The sequence below is a fragment of the Rattus norvegicus genome, chromosome 17 (assembly GCF_021556685.1).
Source record: "Rattus norvegicus strain SHRSP/BbbUtx chromosome 17, alternate assembly SHRSP_T2T, whole genome shotgun sequence".
NCBI classification, from domain to species: Eukaryota; Metazoa; Chordata; class Mammalia; order Rodentia; family Muridae; genus Rattus; species Rattus norvegicus.
Genome location: NC_141550.1, coordinates 94053964 through 94080053, shown reverse-complemented (window position 1 = coordinate 94080053; position 26090 = coordinate 94053964). Strand labels below are relative to the sequence as shown.

Sequence of the window (26090 nt, the reverse complement as noted above, 5' to 3'; positions counted from 1 at the left end):
CCTGGAACCAGAGTTACAAACAGTTGTAAGCTGCCAAGTGTTGGGAAGAATTGCTCATGCTCTGTCATCCCTCAAGCCATATGACAAATATGTCTTAAAGTTAGAATATAGCCTTAGCACTTGCTGCCTTGGTTATGTTCCATTTGCTTGGTTGTTTAGAGAAATTTTGCTTTTGAAAGTTCTCTTTTCTTGTCCCAATTAAAGCTAAGGCTGTGAAGACGATCTATTACAGCATTTGGTGCTGCAGTAAACAAATATGTTCTAAGAATGTAAATAGCTGTGTGGAACTAAAACATGTGCCCCAAAATCACATTAATGATATTCAAGTTGATAATGACTTTGTAAGCAAATAACTCTTGGGAATTGATTGTTGTTATCTAGATGTATAATAGATGTAACAAATTAATCGTGTATTTGGATATAAATATTATACTCAGAAAGCTTAAGCACAATACATTCTTTCCTTCCTTCTTTCCTTCCTTTCTCTTTTTCTCACATGGTCTCATCTATTCCAGGACAACCTTGAACTTACTATGTAATTGAAGATGACCTTAAACTCTGGATCCTTCTGTTTCTTTCTTGTGAGTAATGGGATTGTATACATGTACCACAATGCCCAGTTTATGTGGTGTTGGGGATCAAACCCAGGACTTTGTGTGTATGAGGCAAGCACTCTGCCAATCGAACTACAGCCCCAGTCCTCAATGTATGCGTAAACAATTCCATTTACTCCCTACAGGATTGAAGGGATCTAAGAAAAGACATTCATGATTGTTGAAATATACAGCTTCACATACCTTTGAAGTTATGGTATTATTAATACAGTCGGTCTGTGTTTGGTATGACTTAATCATGGAGAAGCTCTATGGTGCTGGAGGCTGAAGCAGGCTTGCCCATGCCAGGCAAATGCTGAGCCACGCTCAAAGTCAAGAGACTTAGGAGTTCGCACCTCAGAAGACAACCCTCTTCAGAAAAAAGTTGTATCCCATCCAGGTGGTGTTCACAAAATAGCAAATGCCAGCTTTTAAAAAGATGGACCATGACAGGACCTGAAATTTGTGTCACTAAACAAAGCATGGCATTCTGTGAGCCCCTGGAACTCCCCCCTGGAGGTGCCTGGATCTACAGACAGCAAGCTGGTTGGCCTTTGGGGATTCTGTCCCTTGCAGTAAATGGATCCTCTCTAAGTCATTCTCTATTGGGCCTGGTCTCAGCAACCAACCTCAGAAAAGCTAGTAACAGGCAGAAAGACTTCCCAGGGGACATGAGCTGCCCATGGAAAAGGGATTCTCTCGTTTCCCTTCTCTTGCTCTGTCAGGATCCCACACTTCTGACCTATGGTCAAGTATTCTTGGCCTCATGGGAAGAGTTTGACTCCAGTCTTCTGTAGAGCTGTAGAGCTGTCATCTGTGGTTAGTCTGCCATGTTCTAGGGCCATATACCTTTCCTTGTTCTGGTCACAAGGTTGCCCTGGTATCTCAGGACAGAGCTCTTGTGCCTGTGCATCTGCCTGGCTAGGCTGCTTCTGAGGTCTCCAGCCCAAGTTCTTTTCTGATGAATTCTACTTCTTGGGACTCATTTCATAAATCTAAATTAATCTGCCTCTGAAGGAAAGGTGGAGACTTGGCCTATAGATGACCATCTTCTTATGACCCTCCATGCATGTCTGTGCCCTTTCCTCTTCTTTACATAAAGACACCAATCAGATTGGATTATGGCTTACCTATCTGATCTCATTTTAAAACTCATTATTTCTTTAACAGCTCTCTTTTATTTGTTTACTTTAACATTTTTTTCTTGACAGTATTACACTTTGTCACCCAGGCTGGTCTCATACTTGGGATTCTCCTACCTCAGTATCCACAGAACCAAGATTACAGTCATGAGCCATCATGCACAGCTGCTCTGCCTCCCTCCTTGCCACCCGCTCTCCTTAACTTCCTCTTTCCATCTCTCCCTCCCCTGTCTTTTCCTTATTTTCTTCTACCTCTTCTCCCTGCTTCCACTCCTTCTTCTCTATTTTTATTCCTTCTATTTGGAAGCTGAGGAAGGAACATAGGGCCTTCTGCATGCTCACCCATAGTATTAGGTATGCCGCAGAACCTAGTAACATGTATTGGTGATGGGATACAATTCTACTTACAACAATACCTGAACAAAGAGTTTGCTCCTGGACTCTGTCAGGCTTCTAGAGCCACGGTAATTGAGTTCCTGTCTGTCTCTGTTTCATTTTAACACCCTTCCACTCACTGTTACTGCATTAGGAAGAAAAACATTTGGGAGGTCATTGGGAATAGATGACTTTAGAAGGGTCCTGAGAACATGTGACCCTGTCTGGTCTCTCCAGTATGAGAAGATCACAAGAAGAGGACAAAGCCTTACTGAGCTATTTGTTTCCAAGCTTCCAACTCCAGAACTCTGTGTGTGTGTGTGTGTGTGTGTGTGTGTGTGTGTGTTATATGCAGGTGCACATATGGGTATGTGCATATATGCGTCCAAAGGACAACCTCAGGTGTCGTTCCTCTGGGGTGTTCCTTTTTTTTTTTTTTTTTGAGTCAAGATGTCTCACTGGCCTAGAGCTTGTTTAGTAGACTGGGCTGGATGGCCACCTAGATTCAGGAATCCACCCATCTACCATTCCCTAGTGCATGCCACCATGCCTGACTGTGTTGTGCATGAATTTTCATTATTAAACCCTGGTCAACCAAGCAGTCTTCCCAGCACCACTCCCCCCTGGCTACTTTTCTACAGTACTTGGAAATGGATAAAGCAGCCATACCAATTGACTCCCCACTGGCTGGACCCCAAAATGATGTCTAAACTATCCTCATCTTCAGTATTGGGCTAGTGCTGCATCTGGACAACCCTAGCCAGAAGACTAGTGAGCATCCCTCTGTCCTTTGCAAACCCTGTATGATCTGGCACTGCATAGAACAGTTCACTCTGGTCCCTTGATGTCATACGTAGTGATATAAACTGTCACAAACCCAGAAAGTACAAGATAGAAAAGACAGCCTAGCACAACACTACTAGTTTGTGTCTAGAAAGAGAATAAAGTCCCAGTTAATAGTGAGACTTGCAATGACTTGTTTCCATGGGTGGATACTGGGATCTCTTGGTAGACTTTGACAAACACATTAATCTTCCCATACCTTTGTTCATAGCAATTCTGCACATAGCAACTCTGAAGTCTGACTTGACTATATTCTCTCTGCAAATCACAGCAACATCTTGTCTTCTGGGTAGATGTGAGGTCAATACTTACAGAACGGGCACTTTGAAATGGGCACTTTTCTTCATGAAAAGTATATGGTTACAGTGTGCCAAGGGGCTGAGTGGGATGATGCCAGCTACTAGATGACATGTGATACTTTCTTTCTTCTCTTCAGTACATCTTTACAGTGGTATAATTTTGTTCCAAATCCCAAGTCTCTGTAGGGTCCTGTTTCCACAGCAATTGCTACAGAGGCAAAACTAATCATTAATCAGCTTTTGTTTATTGAGCATGCTACATCAGTCAATGCTATCCACTTGTGTTATTTTTCTAAATATCCAAGAGCTCTTGGTGCTACTGTCCTCACATGACCATAGTGAGTGGAGCTTATGGAGGTGGTGGTGGTGGTGGTGGTGGTGGTGGTGGTGGTGGTGGTGGTGGTGTGAAGGTTGTCAGCATCATCAGAGCCAACACTGGAGAGAGCCATAGTCCCAGGCCAGGCTCCTGCCTCTGTAGTTTTTGTTTTGTGGTCTTGTAAAGGGTGAGCCATTATTTGCCCCCCTCACCCTCCACAGATACTACCTGTCCTTTGGGTTTATATTTGATGGTAGAGAGGGTGAAGCTAGGGCCTCACATGTGCCAAGCAGGTGCCCAGCCACAAAGCAACATTCCCAGTTCCTTCCTGTCCTTTGTCATGGGCTTGTTTCTATGCAATGTGAACTGAAGTGGGATGTGCCCAGGTGCATCCTCATACCCAAATGTCAGAGGCTGGGCAGGGCTAACACAAAGCCACAATTATTGCATCCAGAAACAGGCATAGAGACAGTGGCCTCAAAGCATCCAGGACAAAAGGATTGGTTTATATTTAAAGCAGAACTGAACTGAGTCTAATTTTACTTAAAAGTAAAAAACAAAACAAAACAAAACCCCACCAGTCCCCCCAAGAACCCCAAGTTCCCACCCCACACACATGAAAATAAAAATAAAATAAAATAAAATGTAAATGTAAAAAGCTTCACGTGAGTTGTGAGGATTTTGTCAAAAGATTTAGAAAGAAAAGCCAGGGCAGCCTCCAGCTGTGGTAATGACAGGCCTGGTTCTTCACCAGGAAGAACCACTTCCATATCCCCCACTTCAAATGAGTGCTTACCTGACCAGTGCTGTTTTTGTGGCTCCCTGGGGGGCAGGGTGTGTGAGCTCCTTTCCTGTTCCAGCTATGTCTCCATTTCTCACCCAGAGGTAGCCTCCCACAGGCCTTAATTACCACCATTAGGCCAGCATTCAGCTACACAGTGTGAAGTGGTGTTTGTAGAGAGAAAGTGATTGATGGCGTGTAAGTGGCAAGAAAGCATGGCAAGGCTATGAAGCCGACTGTGTGCTTTTGTGCTTTCCTAGCAGCTTATGAGGTGATGGTGCATGTATGTAGGTGTATAGAAATGGGGGCAAGTGTGCATGTGTGTGGAGGCCAGGGATCAACCTTGGGTATTGGTCTTCAGGAGCTTGTGTTTTGAGACAGGGTCTCTTGTTATCCTAGGGTTTGCCAGTTAGCCTAGGCTGGCAGGACAGTGACTCCCTCCCCCTGGGAACTGCCTAGCTCCACCTCGGCAGTAATGAGTCCACCATAGCATCCAGCTTTCTTATACGGGTTTTGGGAATCTGACTCAAGTCCTTGTGCTTCTGTGGCAAGCACTTAATCAGATGGGCTCCATTTTTTCAGCTCTTAAACTCCCTGGCATAACAATATTTTGTTGGAGTGGACCCATTTACATTCAAACCCATTTCGTTAATAGTAGTAAAAGTGAGAATACCTTGCAGGGAGCCAATAGCCATTTAATACTACTTGACACCTGCTCGATAGGAATGAATTCATGCATAGTACTATAAACCTAGCCAGCTACCTGTGGCTAGAGAAGTCATTGACCTAGAGGAGAACCAGTATAATTACCAACTGCATTCGAAATGTTTATCCTATAGGTAAGTGTTGCTTTCATCCCTCATCAAAGAAGCTTCTTTTTGCCATAATTAGGAACCATTACAGAAAGCTCCAACTGTTCAAAATGCAGAGAACAACTAGTCATGGAGTGACCAGCCACAGTTGATTCATCTACAATAAAATCTCTTCACCTAAGGTCAAGGAACATCATAGAAGAAGAGATGAAAAGATTGTAAGATTCAGAGGAACAGGGAACCTGCTGTGAGGTAGTATCTTCTATATATAACAGAAAAGATGGGTGTATATATATATACACCCATCGACTCTCAATAATACAGTTGCATAAATAAAGCTAGTTCCATGGAAACAGCAGATGGCATGACAATAGGGATATAAGAACTCTCACAAGGCCCCACACCTAGATGAAGAGTTCAGGAAATAAATGGCTACCCAGTGAGGGAGAATCAGTCTTCCCCAGGGATGAGCCCCTGATGGGGCTATCTAGTCCCAAGTTGTCAGCCCTAGACACATAGACATATGAGCAACAGTAAAAGGACTCAGCTGGTTGAATTTGCATCTATCTATCTATCTATCTATCTATCTATCTATCTATCTATCTATCTACATATCTATCTATCACTTATCTATCTATCTATCTATCTATCTATCTATCTATCTATCATCTACCATCTTTGTAACATTTTAAAAGGAAAGGTTAGAAATTTGAAAGAAAGTAGGAGGAGTTGGAGGGGGAGGGTGGTCGACATGATGTGAATATAGTACTCATGTATGAAATTTCCTCCAAAATTTAAGTTACAAGAAGAAAACACTGTAGGAAAAGAAGACAAAAACTAAAAAAAAAATAGTTTTAAAAAGTTGGAAATAGACCTACCTGAAGACCCAGAAATACCACTCTTGGGAATGTGCCCAAAAGATGCTCGACCGTGCCACAGGGGCACATGTTCCACTACCTTCATAGTGGCCTTATTTGTGATAGTCAGAAGCTGGAAACAGCCCAGATGTCCCATGACAGAAGAATGGATATAGAAAATGTGGTTTATTTACACAATGGAAAACTATTAAGAACAAGAACATCCTGAATTTTGCAGGCAAGTGGATGGGACTAGAAAATATCATCCTCAGTGAGGCAACTCAGATCCAAAAGGATATGAATGGTATGTTCTCACTAAGAAGTGGATATTAGCCACACACAAAAAAGTACAGAATACCCAAGACACAGTCCACAGAACTCTAAAAGGTCAACAAGCTGAAGGGCCCAAGTGAGGACACCTCAGTCCCACTTGGGAGGGAGAAGAAAACAACCACAATGGGTGAGAGAGGGAAGGACAGGGGAGGGAAAGAGGATGGGGAGGGGGGTGCATGATCTGGTATTGGGTGGGGGGAAAGGACTAAAGCCCTGAGGGCCAGCAGAAAGAATGGAAACAGGCAATCTCTGGAGGAAGGAGGTTGGGAGGACCCTCCAGAATGTACCAGAGACCTGGGAAGTAAGAGACTCTCAGGACACAAAGGGGGCAGGAACCTTAGATGAAATGCCCTCCAGTGGGGAGAGGGAACTTGTTGAGCCCACCAAGACAGGGAATCAAATGAGGGGTGGGGTTGCTATCCCACAATCAAAACTCTGACCCATAATTTCCTGTCTGAAAGAAATGCAGGGATTCATGGCTCCAGCTGCATGAGGAGAAGCCCTTGTTCCTGCCAATGCTGGACACCCCCAGTGTAGGGAATGTCATGGCAGGGAGGTGGGAAGAGAGGATGGTTAAGGAGGGAAACTCCCTTATAGAAGAAGGGGAAAGGGGTGGGATGGGGGCTTATGGATGGCAAGCTGGGAAAGAAAATAGCATTTGAAATGTAAATTAAAAATATCCAAAAAAGAAAGAAAGAAAAGAAAAGAAATGAAATTCAGGGATGGAAATGGAAATGGAGAAGAACCTGAGGAAAAGAAGATCTAGCGACGGGCCCAAAGTGGGATCCAGCTCAAGGGGTGGCCCTAAGACCTGCCACCGTTACTGAGCTTATGGGGCACTCACAAAAAGGGACTTTATCATGGCTGCCCTCAAAAAGACCCAACAAGCAGCTGAGTCAGATGCAGATATGTGTACCCAAACAATGAACAGAAACTGCTGACCCCTCTGGTTGATTTAGGGAAAAGCTGGAGGAGGTTGAGGAGGAGGGTGACCCTGTAGGAGGACCAGCAGTCTCAATTAACCTGGACCCCAAGATCTCTCAGACACTGGATCACCAACCAGGTAGCATATACCAGCTGAGATGAGGCCCCCAACACATACACAGCAGAGGACTCCCGGGTCTGGGTTCAGTCAGAGAAGATGCGCCTGACCCTCAAGAGACTGGAGGCCCCAGGAAGTTTAGAAGTCTGGTGGGGATAGGTGGGGACATCCTTGTGGAGGTGGAGGTGGAGGGTTTGGGAGTGGGTATGGGATATGGAACAGGGAACAGTCAGAGGGTAGACCGGGAGGGGAATAGAATCTGGAATCTAAACATAAATTTTAAAGAAATAAAAAAAAAGTTAAAAAAAAAGTAAATAGACACTTGAAATCTGGCATTGAACCAGAAGTAACAGTCACATATCTTTCATCTACAGGGCCAGTGCTACAGAGCAAACCTATGGTCTTGTACATGCTATGCAAGCACTGAGCTGCTGTACTATCCCAGATGACACTGAGTGGCACTCATGTACCAGGTGACACATTCAGTGCTGGAGATGCAAAGGTAAGCAACACCAGAGCCTCCGGCCTTCTAGGTTTTGCATCAGAGTGGGGAACAAATACTCCTTGGCAATCAGAAGCACAGGTGCAGGACTGTTGTGTAGTGCCAGAAGCGCTTAGAATCAGACGCAAGCTGGTTAGAGAGGCCACATGACAGTGGGTCTTTACTGATCTTGAGTTGAGATCTATAAAGTAAGTAGGCCTGGCACAGAAAGGCAGAGGATGTATACATCAGGTCAGGCAGCCTGTGGGATCAGGGAACACAGCCAGTGAGATAGCCCTGTGTAGTGGCAATGTGGAGGATCCACATGGCTTAGAGGAGACTGGTGGCAGGGCACTGTAGAGCAAGCAAACCATTGGAGGTCACACCATGACTCTGAGAAATCTTCGAAGTCATGGAGTTAGCACAATAGCCTATGGTTAATTACTCTGAAAATGTCTTGGGTTAGCAAAACGTAACTAAAGCAGAATCAAACATAGGGATTAGATAAAAAACCAAATGGAGGGGTTGGGGGAGGTGGCTCAGTGAGTAGAATATTTGTTCCACAACGTGAGGACCTGTGTTTGGAACCTTAGCACCTACATCAAAGCTAGGGGGTGATGGGAAATGTCTGTACCCTCGGCTCTAGTGGGAGGGAGAGAGAACAGTGGATTCTGGGGCTGCGGTAATATAGTGAGCTCTGGGATCAGTGAGAGATAGTAAGTTTAGCAATGGTAACAAATGTTAGGGCATGACAGGCAGAATTGTCACTAAGCCATCCACACTCGCACCCAGGAGCATGAAACCTGGGTTGACAGCAGCTCATCTGTCAACACCGTGGCTCTGTGCATGGGAAGGGAATGTGCTCAGCCCAGGACATGGGACTGGAAGTTGGGCTGCCCATGGTTTGGGGGTGATCCTACCACCTGGAGGCTGAGGATGTACCACTGGAAATAAACTGTATCCAAGCCGTCTCCATAGCCCTGTTCTTCAGCCATGGATAGCATCAGCTCTCATTATTTCACCTCAGGCTCCAGCAGTCACCACAGAACCACTCCTACCTGTTGGTGTTCTCCCTCCCACAGCTCCTCAGTTGGGGGTCAGGGTGCTGACAACTCCTGGTTTCCTCAGGCTTGAAGCAGGAACTCAGTATCAAAGACAAAGCCTTTGAACTGATGTGAGGGGATCAGCAGCAGGACTCTGCTCTCTGATCACCCCTGGACTCTAGTGACAGAGCTGGGGGAGGGAAGAGCAAAGGCCCTGTGGAGCCCAGAGAAAGGAGTGAACTCTGAGACAGACATCTCAGGTTGGAGGCAGGGAAGCCCTCAGCTGGGAGCAGAGAGAAAAAGAAACATCTAGCACCTGCTCTTACTGACAGCATGCCAGCTCCGTGTCACCACAGGGCCTTATGGGACCTCACTGTAATTATGAGTTTCCCTGGAAGGCCATCCTATCCCTTCATTCCTGAGGGTGAGAAGGTAAGAGGCTAAGGATGTTGTCTCAGCCACTCTGTGGAAGTTGCATGGTGTGCTTGCTGTTTACTCACAAATCCCAGATCATAGTGTTTGTGTGGGGAAATACCTGTGCATGACAGAAACCTGTTCTCCAGCTGGTGATTGCAAGTACTTTGTGCACTCTTAAAGTGCCCCACTAAAAATGGGAGTTAGTAATGTTATGTTAAGAACATTTAAGGAAGAGTCAAACATTGAACAAAGTACCAAGGGGGGGAGCAATAGCAGAGGGACCCACAGTTGGTAGTCACAAAGTCCAGTGTTTTATTGAAGTATAACACACATACAGAAAAGCACCCAAAAATGGACAGTTGGAGAACTTCCACAAACTAAACATCTCAGTGTGACTCACAGTTAGATCCAGAGACAGAAGATTCCAGAAGTCTTCACTTCATTTTTTTTTTTTTTTCGGAGCTGGGGACCGAACCCAGGGCCTTGCCCTTGCGCTTCCTAGGCAAGCGCTCTACCACTGAGCTAAATCCCCAGCCCCCAGAAGTCTTTTGTGTTCCATCTCTGTTGCTCCTTTGAGAACAGCTACTGCCCCTCATTCAATCAGCATGGGTTGGCCTGCCAGGCCTGTTCTGTATGGAAATGGATCTGTAGCTTGGACGTCCCTGCTCTCAGTCCCTCAGGACAGCAAGATTCGAACCAAGCTGTGGGTGAAGCTGAGAATCCACTGCTTCATTAATGACTCTTATCTGCTTATCCCTTCAACATGGGCATAAGGGGCTCCTTCTGGTTAGGGTTACAGTGAACAATACTTCTGTGGACATTCTAGTACATTTCTTCTGACAATATGTACACATTTCTGTTGAGTACATACTCAGGGGTGGAGTTGTCTTCTCACGAAATATTTACATCCAAATGAGGATATTTTGTGGAATAATGAGTTTACAGTGTTGATCACAAGACTCCAAGAATTAACAAAAATCTAGGAATAAGTAGAAAGATGTTGGGGGTCAGAAAGCCTAATGGGTCTAAGGAGCAGAGTGGCGGGGCAGAGGGGGAATCATCCCAGGACAGTTACTGGTGGACACGCCATCCACAGGAGAATGTAAGAAAGATGGTTGGAAATGGAGGCAGGAAAGCAGAGACAGTCAGGTAGGCTATTAAAGCACACTGTTCTCTTGACCTGATTTTGCACTGCAGGTGTTGCCACACTTCCTTGGCTTTTGGGGACTATGTTCTACTCTATGGATTAATAATGCCAACATGAGCCACAGAATAAAGAGATCTTGTTACAGCCCAACAAAACCAGAGGATTTGCCTCTCCTCTAATGTCCAGTAGTGAAACTAAGGACAGTTTGCACAAAAGCTGCAAGAGAAGGTAGCAAGGCACAAACCAATCTAAAAATGAGAGTCACTCGGAGGCCATTTTACACTCATCTCAGAACCGTGATGTCTATGAGGTCATACACTCTCCACAACATTACAGGTTATCATCCAGCACATATTGGCTTTCAAGGATAATCAGAGCTTTATTTGCTTTCTTCCCTGGCAGAAGAGCAAGAGGGGTAATTAACTGGCTGCAATTTGCTGGTTTGAACAGCTTGGCACACAATGGCTTGTCAGCAGCACACAGCAAGCCTCTTTGAGATCCAGAGGAGAACATAGGAGAAGCAGTTTCCAAATATCTACACAACAAATGTCCTCACCGAGCCCTCAGCAACTGTGGTTACTGCCTCCATCAGGAGAGTATGGGGGTGCCTTAGATAAGGACAACAACCTTGTCTTGGAAAATCTCAAGGCTTACTGCTATCTGGTCTTGGGGCACCTATATATCATCTATCACAGACTGCCATAATCTAGGCTTGGGACTCTTCTCTTGAGAAGGTGGGAGAGGGGTGTACATCCAGTTAGTGTGAACATGTGTTTGTTTCATTCCTAACGTGTAGTTAGGACTGTTTGTGAATCTGCACACTTGCAACAGGTGGCCACAGTTCAGGGCTTCAGTGAGGGCTTTAAGGATGGACTACCCACATGTGAAGACTTGGTGTGCCTACTTTCTGTCTACAGCTTTCAGCAAATGTCATTTCTCTATGCCTGGGATATTCCCTCTCTAAAAACAGACCTATACTTGGAGTATTTATTGCCAGGTTAAATATGTTGATGCCCATAACTTCTCAGATCAGTGAGTGGCCTGGTGACATCATTTTCAGGGATAACTGTGCCAGACTACAGTTCAACAACACGTTCATGTTGTCAGACTCCTTGCCTTACCAGAAACACCAAGTAGGGAGCAAGCAAGGAGGGCGGGGCATTTGGATTGAGAAGATGGCCCAGTGGGGCTGTCTGGTGAGTATCTACAGTCAAGGCTGCTTCAGTGTCTACACTACAAATGTATTCTCAGACGCATCAGCTTTGGAATGCTCAGTGATAAACAGGTAGAGATATTAGTCATTTACAGGACCTAGCCACATGGGCCCTGAAGGCTTCTATGATAGAGATGCCAGAGGAGAAAGACCCCACCATCACATGTGTCTGACTGACATGCTCTCATCTGCTACTGAATTACTGTGCATGGGAGACACTTGTGCATGGTTTTGACTTCAATGAATTACCCACTAAAATTTATTAACTGGTTATATTTATGGCTGGGAATGTTTAAAAATTGCAGACCTTTAAATCTACACTTTTGTATGGCACATTTGTTATTTGGGTATAAAAGTGTCTGTTTTCTCTATGGAGATAAGAAAAGTGAAACAAAAAAGGAAGAGGAAACAATGTTAAGAAGGAAATATGATGAAAGGAGATGAGCCCAGATCATGACTGGTTGGGCAGAGACGGGGTGTTGTGGGAGGCATGCCTCTACATGGGAGCATGCATGGTCTCTACTCAAACTTTTATGGCAGGACAGGGCCTGCTTCATGGCCATGGGTGTTAAAGAATGGTGCAGAAGAACTTCTTCTCCCGGAAGGGGTTTTCTGAGGCAGGCACAGGGATGATGAGAGGATCCTCCCGCACGTGGGCTTCACAGTAGGCCAGGAGGTCCGAGGCAGCCTGGGAGACCTGTGGGATACAACACAGGTGCTTGGTTAAAGGCATTCACAGAGTGGGTCCAGAGTTGGTCCACAAGAAGAGTGGCCATGGTCAAAGTCAGGCTATATAGTGTGCATGATCAATCAAGGCCAGGGGCTGGCAAGTTTGGATAGAGCGAGATGATGGGTTTGGAAGATGCTTCAAGGACCTGCTCCCCTAGAATTCTAGGTCAGGATCCAGAAAGCTGAGAACATGCCAGGGGTGTGGCTCAGTATTAGTGTTCTTGCCTAGCATGGATTGGATCCCAGCACATCAAATAATTAAACAGAGAGAATGGAACAGAGTAATCTCACAGTGTCTCTGTAAAGCCATTTCTATAAGAATAGCACAGAAACTATTCCTGGCCAAGTCAGGCTGATGGTATTTATTGGTGCTATTTTTTCTATAGTCCACTCTCATGGACAAATCAGGAGAGACAATTTGTCCCCTTCAGCAGACCCCCTATTCAGCTCTGCTTTATAGGTCCCCATCTTACAAAATGTATTTATTATTATCTTTCTATATAATTATATCAATGTATAATGTGCTTATTATATACTAATGTGTGCACATGCAGGGGAAGGGGCAGGTACATGCCATGGCACACGTGTAGAAGTCTAAGAACAAAGTTTGCTCTGTCCTTCCACCTTCAGGTAGGCTCCAGGGATCAAAATCAGGTTACCAGGCTTTTGTAGAAGACATCGTCATTGTTGTCATCACCTGCTGAGTCATCTCACCAGCTCAAGCCCATATCATGTAATGACAGGTAGCTGTTCCCTATAGACAGGTTGCTACTGGCCAGGAAGCCCTTTTGTTTTCCTTCCAAACCTTTCTTAATTAATACATGGAAATTGTGTAGAGAACACGCCCAGTCTGGGTCTAGAGGAAAAGCTGGGTGTTCATAGAGAGGGAGATACTTTATGTGGTCAACCACCAGAAGATGTGGTCCAGATTTAGGGTGGGTCTTCCTCAAACCATTTACTCAAGGCAACCCCTCACCGGTGAGCTCAGCTGCTTGGGTTTAAGTTGGTTTCAGATGTAGTCAAATGACAAACCCAGATTAGACATCACAAGTCTAAAACCTCTGTTCCAGCAAGCCACAAATGTCAGTTTTGGGGTTCTGCCACCTCGATTATAAATTCTTGCTTTGGATTTCCACCCCAGACCTACCTGTGTTGGTGGTAGCTGAACTACGAGAGATGATATGGGCAGATCCAAGTTGCTTTTACTTTTTCTTTTTTCTTTTTTCTTTTTTTTCAGAGCTGGGGACCGAACCCAGGGCCTTGCGCTTGCTAGGCAAGTGCTCTACCACTGAGCTAAATCCCCAACCCCCCAAGTTGCTTTTAATGGCTTGTCTTCAACCATGCTATGACCCAGTTTGGGGCCCTGCCACCTACAGCCCCAGAGCTATGAGGAACACTGTCCTTTCTTCTCTTCCTCCCTGATCCCTTCCAATCTTTCTTTCCTTCTGCTTCCTTCTCCTCCATCTTTACTTCTGTTTTCCAACCATGGAATTCTGATACAGTTGTAGAAAAGAGACAAGCAAAAAGTCTGGGGTCAGGGATGTAGGTCTAACAATTCCGGGAGAAAAGGGTGGGCCAAACATGGTCCCTTCAGTCATTCTATACTCCTGCAAGTGATCTTATTTCATCTTCTGACCGTGCTCTGCTAATTGTGGATTCTACATGGGGCTCACATTTCACTCAAACGATTACGTTGTAAAGAATGACCCATTTATGCCTAGCTGTACCTAATGGAGTGTAAATCATTTTACATCAAAGTAATCAAGAGAATTTCCACCCAACCAGACCCCATCAGTTCACATAATAGCATCCAAAGTCCACTTATGTGCACAGCAACTTGGGCGTCTGCTGGTGTTCACTACACTGTGATCAGAGAACATGAATGCAGGTAATGGCTGTTTTCAGGCATGGAACCCTACACATGAAAGATGTCATCATGGTTGTGATGGGTATAATTGACAACCACACCTTTGGGTGTGTCATGACTGTGTTTCCAGAGACGTTTAACTGAGCTTGGAAAGACCCAGGCCGAATGTAGTTGAAATCCTCCCATGTACTGGAGTTCTGAATGGAAAGAAAAGGAGCCCATGAGCTGGGTACCAGAATTCTCTCTGCTTCCTGCTGCTAATGTGACGTGACCAGTTGCCTCATGCTGCTGCCGTGCCTTCTCATCACAACAGGCTGTATTTCCAAACCAAGCCCTTCTTTATGTTGTACTCTGGGAATTTTTGTCCTAAGGGTGAGAAAATTAATACACCGGCCTACAGTGTTCCATCCCAGCATTAATTAACCTAACTGCTGTGAGGACTGAATGTGGTTTTTGTTAATCAGGTTAGATTGATTTTTTTTGTGGCTGGAGAGTTCCTTCCTATAAGATATGGGTGGCAGACAGTGCCATATGCCAAAACATCTGCTCCTTCTGAAACAAAATAGATAATCCCAAAGACAAAATTTTATCGTGGTAGAAAACTGACAACTGCCTCCAGTGCTTTCTTATCAAGCATCGAGATCATGGAGATGAGCTGCCCTGAGCATCCCTGCCTCCTATCCCTGAGCATCCAGCTGTTAGAGTTATAAAGCAGCAGATGCTGAGAGAAATGGGTGGCCTGGGAACAACTGTGGAATTTTCCCATTGCATTTCAGAGTAAAAGAGGTGATTAAAACAGCCCAAGTTAGCACATAATGCTGTTAGTTGCACTATAATTACCAGCTTCAATGATGGAAGAAAATGTTGCAATTACTATAGTCACATTCCATGACAAGACAGACGACATAATTACTACTTTCGTTGTGACACCCACTACACTTATCTTGTACATCTAAAGTCAAGAGGGCACCTACTTCTCAACAGTCTGGGTCTACTGAACAATATAGAATCGACGAAGAGTATCTTGGTTGGCTTTGCCTGTTCCTCCCTCCACCCCCAGAAAACAAAGCCATGTCAGGGTTAAGAGTACAGCCGGGCTGTAGTCAGCATGGAGCAATGGTATCTCTTCTAAGGTCAGGCCTGGTGCACACCAAACAGAGGTTGCCATATGCCCTTAGCCATACAGGGATCTTTGGGGTAGCATAAATATATGTTTCGCCTCTGAATCCTGAGCGAGTTCCTATGTACTCCTCTTTCTAAAAAATGAACATAGTTGAGCCCAACACAACAGCTCCTAAGGAGGATACCCAGACACTGTGTAATCTGGTTTTCAGCAGATCCCAGAGCACTGCAGGAAACTCCTAGCTGTTGGGAAGTGGTCTGAGTGGGAAGGTGACTTCTGCTGCAAGGAGGTCCTGTCCTGAAGAAAGGAGGAGCATCTCCTGCCCCTACAGAACATCTGGAGGAGGAGAAAGCCAGGTGGTGATAGCATGAATGAATCTTAGGGCCAGATATCTCTAACAATGGGATAGTCATTGTCAACCAGCATAACTGCTCTTCTTTCCTATCAGAATCTGGTTAGACTCTGGGAAGCAGAAATGTGGGGATAGGTTAATACCACCAAGTTCACCTCAGTGAGAACTGTTATTTATGTGGCTACAACAGGACCAACAGCCCCTAGGCTGAGTAGCCTACCATTGACCCACATGTACCCTGAATTTTGACTAAACCAAATCCTTCCAACAGGTAGGCAAATGTCCCATCTGACCTACTGCCTCTCAGTCTTTATGATTCCCCACTTTCCTACAACTAAAGGTGGGGTGTTGCACGCCTATGATTCCAGTGCTCAAGAGGCTGAGGTAGAATGGTAAGCACAAGGCTCTGTCTAAAAGGAAACAAGATGAAGCAGCCAAACCCATCTTAGACTTTGCCAACAGAGTATTTGCACAGCAATGTGAACCACAAATGTCAAGGATAGATACAGCAAAACCCACCCTGGTCTTGGTACAGAGGATTCTACAATGATCCCAGGGAAAAACAGCGAGCCTTGGCAGCCTCAGCAGGCACCTGGCACTCCTGATCCCCTCACTGGATGCAACACACACCAAACAGCCTGACTTAGCATCAGGGGCCACTGACACAGCCTGTCCTGCTGACAGGAGACACACCTCGAAGACAGTCCATCTAGCTTTCACTTCTGTAAGAGGCAACAGTTCCTGATTGCTTAGTGCATGCTACTCTGAAGACGCTCTGACTCCTGTACTTATGTAGCTACTTTCTGGTAGCACAGAGAACATCCTGCCCTGCTCTTTGGCTAAGTTAAAAGATTGTTCTCCTTTTATCTGATCTTCATTCTAGAATTGCTAACCACCCTTACCTGTGTCTTACCAAACATCAGTTGACCTTTTCTGGTTAGAATTTAAAAAAAAAAAACTATGGGGGTAGGAGCAGAAATCACATTTTGTTCTTTCTGAAGATCCCCACCTGGTGGCATGGCAGAAAAAAAAAAGGTGTGAGAGGGAAAGCAAAAGTAAGATTAAGATGTGTTGAAGTCTCCTTTGTTGGAAGGATCATCATGAAAAACGGTTTCATAAACATGAGTGTAGAGAAGTCACATGCTTGGCTTTACGAAGCTTGCTCACAAAATGTCTACAGCAGGTAGCTCATCCACACCGATGAAACCAGTAGACAATCCTAACCCAACTGATGCTTAAATTTTGAAAACATTGTAAATTTTTAGGCAGACTATTTACATAAAAATATGGCCTTGTTTTCTGTTAGGCTACCAGTGCTTTCAGTAACACAGAAGACAGGGAAGACTGTATGGATAACACACATGCAAATGACTGCTCAAAAGCCAGCTGCCAGGTCGGACAGCATCCACTGAAGGCTTATTTGGCAGTGAGATTTCCTGTGGAAAAAGACAAAAAAAGTCTTCCATTTACTGAGCCGAATGGTTATTGCTGTCTTAGTGCCAGCATTCTACTTCCAAAGACCTTCACGTCTCGAAGGAAGCCAGCCCTCAGGGACAGGATATCACCTTTGTAAAAGAGGCAATCCTGAGAAAGAATCTCCCTATTGGTAATCGATAATAACCACCACACATTTTGAAGATAATAAAACAATTTCAATAGTGGGATAACTGGTTAGCCTGAGCAATGCATGAAGATGTAATCATCTGATGACAAAGCATTCACGGCACAACCTATATAGTTATTGCCAATCAAGTTGGAACACAGTGTTCAGGAGGCAGTTTTAAAAGTTTTCTGTGTATATTCTCATTCCTGCTGCCATAAAGTGTTATGCTGAGAAGGGCATAGTGTCCATGACTACTGCTGTAGGATAGTCTCTCCTGTGAGTGCACATGTATGTAGGAATGCTCATATGTATGTTTGTGGCAGTCAAAAGATATTGTTCTTGGGAGCATTCCATCTTTTTCTTTTAAAATAGGATCTCTCATTGACCTGGAGCTTGCCAAGTATGATAGTCTGTCCTGCCATTGAGCCTTAGGGACCTTTCTTTCTTGTCTCTCTTGTGCTGAACTACAAGTACTCACACGCATAGCTTTTAAAATTTTTTTATTTTAATATTATTTTTTACTAACATGGGTTCTGGGGATTGAGCTCGGGTCCTGTGCTCATAAAGCAAGCAATTCACTAGCTGAGCTATCTCCCCATTCCATAATTTACCATTTCTACATCATCTTTGGTGAGAAATCCATTTATATGACTTGCTGTGTGTGTGTGTGTGTGTGTGTGTGTGTGTGTGTGTGTGTGTGTGTGTGTGAGAGAGAGAGAGAGAGAGAGAGAGAGAGAGAGAGAGAAAGACTCCTGTAGCCAAGGCTAGCCCTTAACTCACTATGTATCTGCTGGTAATCTTAGTATCCTTCCCAAGCCTAGGGTTGAGTTTCACCCATTTGAAAATGTGATTGTTTTCTAATGACTAGATTTTAAGAGTTCTTTGTGTATTTTGGACATGCCTTTTATTAGATATGTATTCTGCACACACTGTCTTCTCCTGCAACTTGTCTATGGTGTTTTGAGAAGCTCCAAGTCCTAATGGAGCATGGCTTATCAGGCCGTCTTGGGTTTTGCTAGTTGTATTGAAACAGTCAAATCCAAGGTCAACCAGACTTCTTTGTATAGGATGTCCTAGGCTTGCAGCTGTGTCTTCACGTTTCTGCTTATGACTCATCTTGGGTTAATGTCTGTGTCTAGATCCATTTTTTTTTTGGTATGTGGATGTCACCTATTCTAATACTACTTGCTGGAAAGATCACCTTTGCTCTTTGTAAATGATTTGTGGACTGTATTTATGAGGGTTCATTACTCCATTCTGTTCTATTGATTTGTTTTACTGTTCACCAACATACTTGGTTACTCTTGCTATGATAAGACAGCAGTTAGAGGCAACAGTTTTCCTCCTCCATGTCCTCCTTCTCCAAATCACCCTCCTCTAAGTTCTCCTCTACATCTTCCTCTTCCACCCTGCCACAGCTTCCCCTTCCTTATGGACCTAATTTATTGGTTATTCTGAGTCTTTTATCTTTCTATAGAAGAAGTCTGTCAATATCCACAAAATAACTTCCTGGGATTTTGACAGGGATTACAAAGAATCTACAGGTCAAGTTGAGAAGACATCTTAACAATACTATCTCCCCATCCATGAACATGGGGCATCTTTCCTTTTATCCAGATATTTAAATTTTCTTTCATTTGAGTTTTATAGTTTTCTTTACCTAAATCTTGTACATATCTGGTATATTTTTCCTGCTTTTTTCTTTTCTTTTATTGGATTTTTTAATTAACATTTTAAATGGTATCCCCTTTTCCAGTTTCCCCTCCAGAAACACCTATCCCATCCCATCTCCCTGTTTCTATGAGGGTGCGTTCCCCACCCACCCAACCACCGACTCCCTCCTGCCTCCCCACCTGACTGCTCTTCCAGAGGCCCTGAGTTCAATTCCCAGCAACCACATGGTGGCTCACAAACATCTATCATGGGCATCCACTGCCCTCTTCTGTTGTGTCTGAAGACAGCGACAGCATAGCCACATACATGAAATAAATAAATAAATCTTTAAAAAATATTTCTGTCACTTCAGGGATGTAAAATGCATCCTAAATTGGACTTTCCACTTAACATTTACAGACATACATATTTCGAGTGTCTTTTACTATCTTTGTTTTTGTTTTTCAAATTTTTATATACTCTTTGTTGTTTTATAGTTTATGTATTATTTCTTACTCCCTAGTAATTTTGAAATATGCATTTTTATAGTGTTATTATGCTTAAATATGCTAATCAACTTCAGAAAAGACATTGTATCTACTCCTAATTAGGTATCTAGCCATAGTGGACAGTTGCTACATGTTCTGTTCCTCAGCCACTGAACCCTGATTGCTTTCTTGATTAGTTCCACTGTGGGAAACATAGGACTTCTTTAAATAGGATTTGAAACTGTTCTCCCTTTCCCAGAATCCCTTGCAACTTGAGTACAAGCATGTGTCCTTGGTTCTGTCTGTCAGACACACATTCCTATGGGTGCTATGACTAGTGACCTAAAGAGTAAGGCATGGTGAACCGGATCTGGGACACTTCATCAGCCCTAGCTGCAGGACAGCACCCTTCCTGTGTGGTCTGTGGAGCAGTAGTGAAAGCCCTTCCCAGCAGTCACCAAGCAGAATCTCAGGCTCAGGGTCTACTCAATGATTCTATGACCTCTCTCAAATCCCTTTATCCACAAAACTAAGCACACCTGGATCACTTGTAGTGAAATTCAATTATATAATGAAATGATTTTCCTAGGGAAAAGCAGGCCATGTTTGTAGTCAGGTTAAGGATCTGCATGACTGAAGACATGCTTATGTCACCTTGGGTGTGGCAGATGAGGAGGCTCCCTAGCAGACACTGTCTCTTTATGGGCTGCCGTCGGAGCCTCAGGGATGCACCCAACCTCATGCCTTCTTCCATGTGGTCAGGTGTAGTACCTAGATTCCAGATTTGTGTCTTTTAGGTCTCATAGCACTTCTGGAGTCCAGTGCCTTTGTCTGTGACCTGAGACTCTAGGGTACCAAAGTCTCAGAGCTGAGAGCTGCTGTGAACCCTCGAAAACCTTATGCCATTTATAAAGAAAATGATCAAAATTAGCCCCACTGTCCCAAGTGGTTATTTCTGCACTCTTACAAGCCTGTAAGTGTTTTCTTCTGTATTTTTATCATCTGCAAGTGATTTAATTGCTTGAGTTTTTGTTTGTTGGTTTGTTTGATTTTGCTTTTTAAGTCTTAATGGAGCCTACACAGGCCTTGAACTCCTGATCCTCCTACCACTATTTTCTGAATGCTGAGGTTACGGGTGTGTGCCACCATGCCTGGCTTATTTTTATTTTGTTTGGGTGATGTTAGCAAAGGGCTTTTTGCTTCTGAGAGAGCAGGGAACCTCCCAGATGCCCGTGTCTCAGCGTCTGTCATTTTTACCATCAGCTGGATGTGGCAAGGTGCTGGGATGGGCAGACACTTCCTCTACTTAATGGAAACTCTTCATACTTTGTTTTTAGGAGTCTTCCCTGTTCTAAGTTCTCTCTGCCAGGAACATCTTGGTGCAAACGGCTGGGTGTGTTCAGTCTTGAATGTATAATCGCTGAGCTTTCCCTTTTGCTGTGACTTTCATCCTAACCCCTCTGTCATTAATTTGGTTTCTACAGTGAATTATAGTTATAGTTCCTTCTAATGCCTTTCTCTAGCCTTCTAGCTTTTCTCAAACTTTATTTAGTTTCTGCTTGTTTTATTCAGTAGCAAAGAGTGAACTTGGAGTTTCAAATTGGGAAAAACTCTATCACTGCACTATCGCACAGCTTTTTTAAAAAAATTATTTATTTATTTATTTATTTATTTATTTATTTATTTATTTTGAGGCAGAGCCTCATATAGCTGAGACTGTTCTTAAACTTCTATGTGGCCCAGGCTAGCTTTGAACTTGCAGCCTCTGAGTAGCTGGGTTTACAGGTATGTGACTCCACACCTGGTTTTAGCTTTCCTTTTACACCCTTTTAGCACCTGTATCTTCTCTCCTGCCTGAGATCCTTCTCTAGATTGCTTGCCTTTCTTTTCTTGAGATTATGAGGCACTTAAAGTCTCCTTTGCTGTTTTAGAAAAAGTCTTCTCAAATGCGGGCTCTGTTAGCCTTCTCTGTGCTACAGTCTGGTTCCTCATTTTTCTGGCAGAATGTTTACATAAGCCCTTTTTTTTTTCTTTTACTCTTTAAAAGAGCAGTTCCAACTCAAATCTGTTGTGCACTTGGGGACAGTTTAAGCAGGCTCCTTAGACTCTTGCCCTGCCTACTGAGGCAGTGCAGATCAGTCTCTGTATAGCTGGGCTGCTGGGCTGCTCCCTCATTTAACCTTTGGAGGAGGTGCTGGCAACTCATGGTTAGATGTGCTGCTTAAAATATGTTCTCTGAAGGTACATAATACTTTCCTCAAACAGCGATGGTCTTGGTTTTTGGCCATGCCTCAATTTTGGAGTAAACACATGCGTCTATGGTGGGCCAGACAGACGGTATGCTGAGGCCTGAGGCAGAGTCAACTCCACTATCGGAACACATGGCAGGAGGTGTTCTCTGGATAGGGGAGCATTCTTCAGATGACGTATCTTTGAGGCTGACAATGAAGGTAGGTGTACAGACATATAGAAGGAAATACTAAGAGATGAGCCCTTGAGAAAACTGGTAATTCCTAAATATGATGATGGGCTGGGTGGATTAATGGTCATGTGCATAATGCTGAGGAACTCATATTTCACACACTGCAGAGTTTTACATCATAGGATAACTCAGCCTTTTATTCTAGATTGGGCATGGGGCTTTTGTTCCTTGTTCCTGGCACAGAACTCCTAAACTCTAGGATTCTCTTGAGCGGTAGGAGTCTCTGAGGCATGCTAATTAGATGGCTAATGGCCAGGGACCCCTGGACAGCTTCAGGAAGGTGGCATTCACCAGAAAGACAGCTATAATTGGAAGTAAAGCTTCCAGCCCTGCCCTTGACCTGCAGGGATGGAGAAAGGGCTGAAGATTGAGTGAACAATGAGTTAATACCATGGCAATATAACGAAGCCACCTAATACCCTGACCGTGGGCTTGGGCGGCTTGGAGTAAACACATTCACGGGCTGGGAGGTGTCATTTTTTTACATAAGTCCTGGAAGCTGAGGACTATGTCCCACAATTCATTGACCTGGGCATTTTGTCAGAAGGTTGCTGAGTTATCATCTTTATAATAATCTGGTATATATGAGTAAGATATTTCCTGAGTTCTATGAATTATTTTATGAGTGATAGAGAATGGTTCTGAGATGTCCCTGGGAACCTTTGAATATACAGGTAGGCGTGTCAAAATGCAGATAGATATGGCACCTGGAGCTATGACAAGTGTCCACAGGGGGAAAGTCTTACTGGTTTGAGACCTTAATCCATGTAGTCTGTGTTTATGCCATATACCAAAATTGTAGCCGTAATAGGGCAGTTTCATAAATGACTTTTAATATGTAGCTTTAAGACAATTTCAGTGAGAGTTTGACCTCCTCTTGACTTATTAGAGAGAAAATGACCTTCATTTATAAAGTCAGTTCCAGAAATAAGTCTAAATCCTTATGTGTGACAGTAAATCACTCTCCCACATTCATCTCAGAACTCAACTTCTTGGGCTTCTCAAGCCATTGAGAGCCAAGGCACAGACCTGTACAGCAGGCAGGCAGGCTGCCCACCATAGCACCTGAGCTGACCTGGAGACGTGACCCAAGGATAGCAATGAGTAGAGGACAGATCTCAGAAATATTCAGTGAGCAGAAGTATGTGCCTGTCTTAGAACCACTTTTCTTTTTTTTTCTTTCTTTTTTTTTTCTTTCTTTTTTTTTTTATTATTAACTTGAGTATTTCTTATATACATTTCGAGTGTTATTCCCTTTCCCAGTTTCCGGGCAAACATCCCCCTCCCCCCTCCCCTTTCTTATGGGTGTTCCCCTCCCCACCCTCCCCCCATTGTCCCCCTCCCCCCACCAGTCTAGTTCACTGGGGGTTCAGTCTTAGCAGGACCCAGGGCTTCCCGTTCCACTGGTGCTCTTACTAGGATATTCATTGCTACCTATGGGGTCAGAGTCCAGGGTCAGTCCATGTATAGTCTTTAGGTAGTGGCTTAGTCCCTGGAAGCTCTGGTTGCTTGGCATTGTTGTACATATGGGGTCTCGAGCCCCTTCAAGCTCTTCCAGTTTAGAACCACTTTTCATAAAGAAATTTGATATTGGTTCAAACATTCTGTGTGTTTCTGTGTTTGCATGTAACTTTCTCTCTGCTTGTGTTCCTGTATATTGGATATACAGAATGAAACATTAAGCCATTAAAGAGGATGAAGTACTGATGATGGAGACATGGGTGAACTCCAAGGATGCTGTGCTAGGTAAATGATGGGTAGACATTACATGTTTCCACTTCGATGAGGTCTCTACTACAGTTATGCTCATACAGTTACGGTCATACAGTTATGGTCTACTACAGTTTCAGGCATACTTGGGCACCTTCTCCTCAGACCGATGGGGACTATCTCCTTCCTGAGAACTCTGCACTGTTTCTGAACCCCACGGGCCAGTTTCTGGTCCTCTCCACAGTTTCCTGACATTACTCCAGCTAGGATTAGCTACTTCCGCCACAGGGTCCCTGCAGCAGCAGCAGCAGCACAGCACTGCCTTTCTAACGCGTCTGGCATGATTTATTATGGTTCTCCACCCATTAGAGTCTACATGGACCCAAAAGACTCTATGGGGACATCTAGTCTCTAGAACTCTATCTATGGCTGGAAATGATCTGTTGCCACAGAATGTCTCCCTCTGGCCGGGCAACCATCCTAACATACGCTTACTGTCCCCTAGCCCTCTAGCTTGGTGCATGACTGGCCTCTTGTTTCTTTCTGCCTAACGCTCCATGCTTCCCTTCCACACTCTTTGCTTTCTTGGTATGTTCTCCTCTCCCACCATCTCAGCTCTCTGCCCAGCTCACAGCTGCAGCCACCTCCCTGTCCCTGACAAAGAGGTCTACAGCTACAGGCCATTCACCTTAAATGCCTGCCATTCATTGTGGCTCTGTGATCTGTGCTTGTGCTCACAGCATCCTCTCTCCAGTAGCTCAGCAGGTGACTTTTTTTTTTTATTAACTTGAGTATTTCTTATATACATTTCGAGTGTTACTCCCTTTCCCGGTTTCCGGGCAAACATCCCCCTCCCCCCTCCCCTTCCTTATGGGTGTTCCCCTCCCCACCCTCCCCCCATTGCCGCCCTCCCCCCCATAGTCTAGTTCACTGGGGGTTCAGTCTTAGCAGGACCCAGGGCTTCCCGTTCCACTGGTGCTCTTACTAGGATATTCATTGCTACCTATGGGGTCGGAGTCCAGGGTCAGTCCATGTATAGTCTTTAGGTAGGGGCTTAGTCCCTGGAAGCTCTGGTTGCTTGACATTGTTGTACATATGGGGTCTCGAGCCCCTTCAAGCTCTTCCAGTTCTTTCTCTGATTCCTTCAATGGGGGACCTATTCTCAGTTCAGTGGTTTGCTGCTGGCATTCGCCTGTGTATTTGCTGTATTCTGGCTGTGTCTCTCAGGAGCGATCTACATCCGGCTCCTGTCGGTCTGCACTTCTTTGCTTCATCCATCTTGTCTAATTGGGTGGCTGTATATGTATGGGCCACATGTGGGGCCGGCTCTGAATGGGTGTTCCTTCAGTCTCTGTTTTAATCTTTGCCTCTCCCTTCCCTGCCAAGGGTATTCTTTTTCCTCATTTAAAGAAGGAGTGAAGCATTCACATTTTGATCGTCCGTCTTGAGTTTCGTTTGTTCTAGGGATCTAGGGTAATTCAAGCATTTGGGCTAATAGCCACTTATCAATGAGTGCATACCATGTATGTCTTTCTGTGATTGGGTTAGCTCACTCAGGATGATATTTTCCAGTTCCAACCATTTGCCTACGAATTTCATAAACTCGTTGTTTTTGATAGCTGAGTAATATTCCATTGTGTAGATGTACAACATTTTCTGTATCCATTCCTCTGTTGAAGGGCATCTGGGTTCTTTCCAGTTTCTGGCTATTATAAATAAGGCTGCGATGAACATAGTGGAGCACGTGTCTCTTTTATATGTTGAGGCATCTTTTGGGTATATGCCCAAGAGAGGTATAGCTGGATCCTCAGGCAGTTCAATGTCCAATTTTCTGAGGAACCTCCAGACTGATTTCCAGAATGGTTTTACCAGTCTGCAATCCCACCAACAATGGAGGAGTGTTCCTCTTTCTCCACATCCTCGCCAGCATCTGCTGTCACCTGAGTTTTTGATCTTAGCCATTCTCACTAGTGTGAGGTGAAATCTCAGGGTTGTTTTGATTTGCATTTCCCTTATGACTAAAGATGTTGAACATTTCTTTAGGTGTTTCTCAGCCATTTGGCATTCCTCAGCTGTGAATTCTTTGTTTAGCTCTGAACCCCATTTTTTAACAGGGTTATTTGTTTCCCTGCGGTCTAACTTCTTGAGTTCTTTGTATATTTTGGATATAAGGCCTCTATCTGTTGTAGGATTGGTAAAGATCTTTTCCCAATCTGTTGGTTGCCATTTTGTCCTAACCACAGTGTCCTTTGCCTTACAGAAGCTTTGCAGTTTTATGAGGTCCCATTTGTCGATTCTTGATCTTAGAGCATAAGCCATTGGTGTTTTGTTCAGGAAATTTTTTCCAGTGCCCATGTGTTCCAGATGCTTCCCTAGTTTTTCTTCTATT

General features: G+C 44.3%; 1 protein-coding gene across 1 annotated transcript in view; it reads right to left on the bottom strand.

The window, feature by feature from the left end:
- Positions 1-9622: 9622 nt before the first annotated feature.
- The window catches only part of Gng4 (G protein subunit gamma 4), a 48504-nt gene continuing 32036 nt past the window's right edge, over positions 9623-26090 (bottom strand). Inside the window, 1 exon segment of the mRNA NM_001400370.1 lies at positions 9623-12391. Within this exon segment, the coding sequence (NP_001387299.1) occupies positions 12263-12391 (129 nt within the window). The 3' untranslated portion in view covers positions 9623-12262.